Raw genomic sequence first — 7,963 nt, forward strand, 5'->3', positions numbered from 1 at the left:
AAGGCAGTTACAGTGAAGTTTTTCTGTGTTCTTATTTGTTAAAATCTGCAGGAATAAGCTGCATGATTTCAAACTTTTTTAAAGAACTTTTGCTCTCATATGATCTTTACCTCCTCTCTCCACAAGTATTTGTGGTCGTTTATTCCTCACACTGTATCTTATTATTCCTATCCTACCTTCACTAAATTCCGCTTTGCTGAATTCCCTGCTTGACCATCACCTTGCCTCTTCTTTCTGATATACAACTTAATTGTAGCAGTTGTCTTGATCTTTACGACAAGGGAAGTTAGTATTCACTCCCTTGTTTGCACAGCACACAGGATTGAATATCATCCACTTGTTTGCACAGACCTGTACCTGCTTAGAGTGCATATGGAAATCACGCTCACATACTTTATTCCTGCTACGTTGTTGACCTTAAGCATACAGTTCTGTATTGTGTAGATGAGGCCTTTGCCTATTTTTTTTTCCCCTAGTTTGCATTTCCGACAGCTAGATGTGAATTTTTTCACAAAGAAAAAACAAACAAACAAAAAACAAACACCCTATATTCTCCTCTCTCTTCTCAATTCTCACAGAATACTAAATCAAGGAGGTGATTCCAGACTGATTTTTTCAAAACATAACAGGCTCGGTGGTAGCTCAGATCACTTCCTACTGGTTTTGAAGCAAGTAGTGGCCCTCTTGCCATACTGACACATTGCACGTACTTGCACAAAGGCAGTGCCCGAGTTAATCCCCTGCTGCTCTTAGTAGCAGCAGCAACGCTACTATTTTTCTCTTCAAAAATGGTTGTATGTGTTGACTATGGCTATTAGTTGACTACATTAGAACTTGAGGAAGTGTTGTGTGGGCTGCAGAACTTCTCAGAAGATTTCTACCATTTTGGGCCAAGGTGCTCCTCTTTGGAGTTAAAAAAATCTTATCTAGCATCTCTTCTGGCAATGACTGTTCAGATCTGGGCCTGGATCTGGATTCACACACAATCATATGGAATCCATTTCTGCAAATGGAAATAATGGAGAGCACATCATTCAAAATTTGTCCAATATCCTTGAGTGGCAGAGGCACACATTTGTTCCTTAGAATATGTTGCTTCCACTGGCATGAATCAAGTTTCTGCTCATGCTGAAAGGGAGAATCAGCCATGCCTTTCTTTACGTGGCCAGATTAATAACAAATATTAGACAGTCTTCTCTTCTGCCCTTGGAAAACTTAAAATTCCCATTGTTTAAAGAGACTTCATTAACTCTAGCTCCTCATCAGTAATCACTGAAACTGAGGTTCTCAGTAATGATTGGATGAGAAATAATGAGGAGAGTCAGCCAGGATGAAGCAGAGAAGTTCTATACTTGGAGATTTTGTGAAACATTGCACCCTCCTGCAATAACAGATCCATAAAATCCTAATAGCTATTCTTCTCATTCTGCTTTGATAAAGAATTGGTCCACTTATTCTTTTGATATTCAAAAATGCTAAAGAAGTCAATGGAAATTCTGATAGTCATAACTGGTGGGCAGACTGCTATCTTCAAAAGAATGAACCAAGGATCTACTTAGAGTTTTCATCTTTGCAAATGCAAAAAGAACAAAAAATGAATTTCTGGAGCTAGCTCATCAAAAAACTAATGTATAATTTCTCAGTCTTCTTGGTTAATGTGTACTGCTAAAATTTTAGTTCTAGAAAAGATGCTTGCTATCTTGAATCACTATTAAAATTTCTAATTTATGCTAAAATTAGGGCTTCAGGGCTAAAATTATTTTTGTAGTCAGCAATTTCCTTAAAGTCCTTTGTATTGGTGTTCAGAAACAATTAGCACTCCTTAATGGAGGAAAAGTAATTATTTGACTTTTTAACAAATGCACAGTGAATCATTGGCAGGGACCTCCAATTTGGGGGCATGTTAATTTCCAACTCTTTGTTTAATCCTCCAGGCTAAACTGAAAACATAGCTTCCATATTTTTTTATTTTTTATTTATTTTGCAATAAATATTAGGGATATATGGGTCTCACGAGTAAAACAGAAAACACAAACAAGCTGTCTTTTTAATTATTCATATTTTAGAGTACATATTATGCTATATTAAAACCCTATAAGCTGTCTTCTCAAGAAGCGGGACATGGATCTTAATACCTTCATGAAATACTGGTATAGGCATCAAGAACCATGTGTACTAATCAGAAAACTAACTAAATTAACTCTGCTGGTGATGCAAGTACACAGCAACTTGTTTTTAGTACTGCCCACTTCCAGAACCACTATATAGAAAGATTACTAGCATCTGATTGATGTAGGAAAAATCCTATTTTAACTGATGCTAAAGTATGTAAGCTCTTTTTCTGCAAAGCACAGTGCTCTGTCCAGTGCTAAAGTTATGCTTTCATCTGGTTATCTTTCAAGGCAACCTGGGTGGTCACAAAAAGCACTTGACATCTTGATGCACTTCAGCAGTTTTACATATACACAAACTTTGTAGAAAAATAAATTTGTCATTCGTCACCACATATGTTGATCTGAGGAGTGAGGTTCCTGTGGCTATAGCTCCTGTGCTGCTCAGCCCTTTCTCTTTCCCTCTCTACTTCTCCTCATTCTTTCTCCCTTTTCACCCTTTCACTTTTTCCAAATAAAAAAATTGTTTCCTCAGAAACAGAGAGTTTCACAAAACAACTATGAGGGACTTGCTCTGCTGAATATGCTAATCATTTGCATTATTACAAACTCGTGTCAAAAAAAAAGTCTTTGTGCTGACTTCTTATATGGGCCAAACATTTAGAATATCTAATCTATTATCACTGTTCAGCAGGCAGTCTTGGCAACTGTGACCTATTCTGCTTTGCTTTGGAGAATGTGATAAAGAGCAAGAAACAGCTGGTTTAAGAAAGCCTTAGAAACATCCCTTAGTTTATAAAGGCAATAATAATATTTTCATATTTGAATGGGTTGAGATACATGTTAAACCACAGTAAAGGGAAAAAGTAAGTCAATTCAAAATGTTTTCTCAAGCCAATAAAAGAACACTGCAAAAATCCCTGCACTCGGGATTTCAGAGAAAACAAGTACACGCTGTACACACGCAATTAAAAAACCCTCCTCCAAATCTCATCCACTTAAACTATCCCCTTTACTCAAATATGTTTATGTTCTATTACAAAGCTGCATTCATATGTCAAAAATGACTATTCATAAATTCATTTTTCACATCCTTATTAACTCTGCTTTCCAGGCTGTGTTGCTAGTAAAAAAATCTTAGCAGTTTAATTATTTTCTCCTGTGTGACATTATTTATAAGTAGTGTTTGGAAAAGGAAAAAAGCATAGTTTAAAAATGACAGCCTTAAACATATAAATAATTTACTATTGAGAATACCAAAGATGTTATATAATATAATAGTGTATTACGACAGTATTTCTAAAAGAACCATCTTCTGTGGTTATTTTGTTGATTTAGTTACAAGTGATAGCACACATTTGGTGACTGCCCTAGACAACACCGGTCAAATTCTGGTTTTGGTTATGTCCAGCTAACTCTACTGACTTCAGTGAGGAAGTGTTAGGTTAGTTAAGAATTTGGTTGTTAACAGCATGTTGGAACCGATTCAAAGATCACAGAAGTCTATCAAATGGCTCCCTTTGATTTCAATGGGCTTTAAACTCTGTGGAAAAATACACCAGTTTCTAGGGTAACAAACCCAGAGAAAACACTTTACTCATCAGCTTATAGGCTCTACAGAGGACAGCCAGCATCCTTTCTTTCTTGCATCTTAAAGCTGTATGTCCTTTAGAACAGCCTTTTGGATGGCCAGATAATTGTTTACATGATTTGAATGAACACAGTAGCATACCAGTAGAGGTAATACTTTCAGATATTTTCAGGTGACTTTGACAAAAAGAATTCCTGAGTTTCATGGAGAGTTTAATAGGAAGGTGGCAAGAAAGTGCTCAAAATGTTTACCTCCCCATGTAAAAATCACCCTGGAGGCCCTGAGCTATTCTGTTTTTGCTTAGGCAAAATCTCAGTATCAATGGTGATTTTACGTAGCTAAAGACCTGGATCTACAACTGCTCAGGCAATATCAACATTTCAAAGCAGACATCCTTTAGTTCCATATTTTGTTATAGGTTTTACCTGGTATGTGACCTCTGCAAGTATAATAGAATTCTTTACAATAGTCTTTGCACAGGTAGGGAAGAGTTAGCTCTCTTTCAGATGTTTCCCCTTTCTCAGGTGAGTGGAATAGATTCTGGGCATGAGGTGAGCAGTGTGCACATTTGATTTCCTCCAGTAGCTTCGCACATTCTGTGTTGTTCGTAACAGAAAGTATCTGCAAGCCACAAACCAGAGACAAATAAACACATGACCTGTTTCCCCATCTTATACAAAAAAGATTTTATGATCCAATGTAATAAATAAGGCTATCAGAACCAGTTCAGTTAGTACAAATGCATCATGTTTCATGTAACCATTCCAAAAGAATCAAATGCAAGAAATATAACTATGAAATATGCAATATGCCATTAGTACAGTGAGATGTCAAGTGTTAGCTTCTCTTTCCCAGAGAAGAACAATAGTAGTCAGATTATTTTATGGACTCAAGCCTGCAATCTCTTATCGCATAGGCAGTCTCTGAGCTGTAGCAATGATTTGTATGAGGAGCTACAGCAGCAGGCCATCTGCCCACTGATGAGAAATACTCAAAAACTCAACTTGTAGGGTGACCTATTCAAATATTCAGAGACTAAAAGCTGTAATTCTACCACCAAAACACATTAAGGAAACCATATCTTGGTATTTGTTGAATAGGTGTATCTTGAACTATGCCACAGTCCAGCTACTGAAATGATTGCATTGGAGTTCTGCAGGTGCCTTGACTTGTTTTAAACGCTGCTTTCCCTTTTTGCAGTCTGTAGTGCAAAATACATGTGGTGGGAAAAGCTGTATATTTTTAAACATTTTGTAACTGAAAAAAAAAAACTGAATTTGTCTATAGCATCTTAATTTGTCTCAGTGTTGAAAGTGTAAGTTTGTCCTGAAAAAAAAGAGCATATATTATGCATAGTACTTGAAGAAGCACTAAACCACGATTGATGATGTGTTTAAGTAAACACAGGAGCCTAAGGAGTGCGATGTCATCAAATCGTGAAAAATAATAGAAAACAGCATAGTTGTCTTTATTAGTCTTTGAATGCAGTGCACTTTGTTAATCTATTGTTAACCACATGGATTGTTTTTTGATCATTCATCCCAATGGTGGATAATGGGAAATGTGTTCTCAGTTGAGGGGGACTGAATCTGATCCAATACAAAAACAAAGCTCAGGTTCTTTTTACAGTTTGTTTAACGCAGTTATAAACAAAGACTGTAAGACGCTTATTTTAAGAAATATTAATGCTGTAAGTATTTGTATTCTGTAAAATTTGTAAATATTTGTAAATTTTGTATTTGAAAATATCAAAACAGTTTTGCAGTAGTTCATATCTCCGAGTTGATTTGTAGCATGACTTTACAGTGTCATTCCCTTGCAACATAACATTGATAGGAATCATCTAAATTATTTTGGATAAAAATTGTTATTTAATACATGAAGACTCTTGATATGCTGGAGTATGCTGTCTCATAGGTTGTCTGTCTTCTGGGATGCAGCACTTTGATAACAGTCCTGAACTCATTTTATTTACAGGTCATAATTATATGAGCCAAAACGTTTAAGAGAAATGCACTCCCTGTTGTTTTAAACAGCTATGTATTCAAAATAGGATACAACATATGGCCTGTACAGTTAAAAAATTCCTAATTAAAGGAACATTAACTTAAAAGGTAAGCTCTTTCCAGGAAAATTCAGTCTTAACCATATATTGTCAAAAGGCCATCTGAAAGGGGTAGTAAAGTTTCATGGCTAAGTTAGAACCCTGTTTAGAAGAATACCATTTGGCTTCCACCCTTAATCTAGAAGAGCTACCATTGGCTTCAAATGTAATTCCTCCAGATTTGCTGGGATCATTAAATGCAATACACGTTCTGTTCTTTACACTATCTGTTCTTAGTTCATTCTCATTACCATAGCACCTGCAATTAAGTAATGTGACTAACATGTACGGTTTATCATTTCCCTTCAGGTCTTCCTTGGGACTCTCACTGTCTCACATGTTTTTTGGCAAGGCCTTATCATTTGTCTTAAACTTGAAGACTAATGAATTAATTGCATGTTGCACGCACAGTGAAAAGTTTGCCTTTACCCTGAATTCACCAGGGAATTCTTTCCACAGCCCCAGCTCCTTCTCTCCTGAAAAAAAAGAATACATTCTTTCTGCTAGATATCTTATTTGGGCCACAGCTGCAGAACTATTAGTGGAACATGGTCTTAGTTCTTGAGTTTCAGGTGTTGTTCTAGATATGGCAGATTTGGGAAAAATGCCTCAAGGACAAGAACTAAAAATATAATGATAACTACAATAAGGTATGACCAAAATAAATAATAACTGTAAGTTTGAACTTGACTTAATATTCTCTGGTAGTAGAGAACAGACTTCACAGAAGTCTTGCAGAACGCCACACTGCTGAGGCAATATGCTGCATGAGCTGGACCTTCTTAAGGGGGAGGATGGCATCCTGACGAGGTACCTATTGTTCTGATGGGAAGTAGCTTATATAATTCAGTCAATTCATTACCAAACAGGACAAAGTCTGAAGCCAATAAGAGATGATTGAAAGCACTATCCATAAATGCTATTTTTAAAGAACTTCATGTCACTGAGAAGCTGGGAGGTTTCCTTAGTAAGGATGAAATGACCAATTTTGGTGTTTCCACTAAAGGAAAGCACACCTGACTACAGACTCTTACAAGTGCTTGCCTATATTCAGTAGTATCACCTGCTTTGCAAGAGTCTCATTTTTGAGTTGATCTCAGGCAGTAGGCTTTCTTGCGGTAGCAGTATGATGGTATGTTTACAAGTACAAGTAAACATTAGGTATTACTAGGTAAATATTCGGTGTGTTTATTGAATTAACTCCACAGTGATGCGGATATAAAATTCTACTACTTCTGTTACTTCTGCTGGAAGACTCCAGAAAGGAAGAATTGTGAACAGAAAAAAAAAAATACAGGATAGCAAAGCTAATTTACTGTTTCTTGTGGAAAACGTAATTGACGTTGCCTGGTGATACAGGAGAAGAAATGCTTGCCAACATTTCAGTCCTCAAAGTTAAGACAAAAGGATCCTAATCCCCCTGAGCAGCTGCTATCCAGGAATTAACCACAGGAATTCACCCCCTCATGTCATTTCTGGAATGAATCTTGGTCATATAATAGCTAATCGGAAGATTAAGGAATCAGAGTCAATCAATTATCTGAAAATCAAGTATGTTATTTAACTTTTTGAATGCTCAAGCAAAATCAGCTGGTAACATTTGCTCTGTGTGAGGTCTGATGTATAACTGTACTGGCTCGGAGATAGGACAACAAATCGATAACGTATTTATCCTGGAGTATATTAAATAGGTTTTAAGTGAAAAGCTGAAATACTTATTGGATGAAACTTTTTCTGTTGGATCTCTACTTTGAATAACCTTACAGTTGACAATGGCTTTGGTCTTTTGAAGAAATGTAAACTAATTTCCTGCTTCAATTTTTAAAGTCGTGTGTGAAACCATCAAACTACAGTGGTTTAAACTAACTGTGCCCTGGAAAATATGTAAAACTTCCAAACATTTATTGCAACATGCCTAATAATGATTATGCCTGCTGCTGACTAATTTACAACATCTGTAAGATCATCCTTTAATCTCTAGCCACATGAATGTAAAACTGGTAGACTCAAGGTAAGATAAATCCAAGAATGTGCAGGAAAGTATAGCATACAAAATTGGTTTATCATCAACAAAAAGAATAGTGCAAAGAAGAAACAGAAGAAGGTATAGTAAACAGAAATTCTTTACATTGAATATAGTCATCTGTTTTGTGTATC

The 7,963-nt window shown here is 36.2% G+C and overlaps 2 protein-coding genes across 2 annotated transcripts in view; one reads left to right on the top strand and one right to left on the bottom strand.

Annotated features, from left to right (window-relative positions):
- The window catches only part of ANAPC10 (anaphase promoting complex subunit 10), a 176,571-nt gene that overhangs the window by 154,481 nt on the left and 14,127 nt on the right, over positions 1-7,963 (top strand). The window lies entirely within an intron of this gene.
- HHIP (hedgehog interacting protein) overlaps positions 1-7,963 on the bottom strand; it is a 78,717-nt gene that overhangs the window by 67,475 nt on the left and 3,279 nt on the right. Inside the window, exon 2 of the mRNA XM_035324538.1 lies at positions 4,128-4,323. Within this exon, the coding sequence (XP_035180429.1) occupies positions 4,128-4,323 (196 nt within the window). The remainder of the gene's footprint in view (positions 1-4,127; positions 4,324-7,963) is intronic.

Source organism: Oxyura jamaicensis, chromosome 4, assembly GCF_011077185.1.
Source record: "Oxyura jamaicensis isolate SHBP4307 breed ruddy duck chromosome 4, BPBGC_Ojam_1.0, whole genome shotgun sequence".
Classification (NCBI taxonomy): domain Eukaryota; kingdom Metazoa; phylum Chordata; class Aves; order Anseriformes; family Anatidae; genus Oxyura; species Oxyura jamaicensis.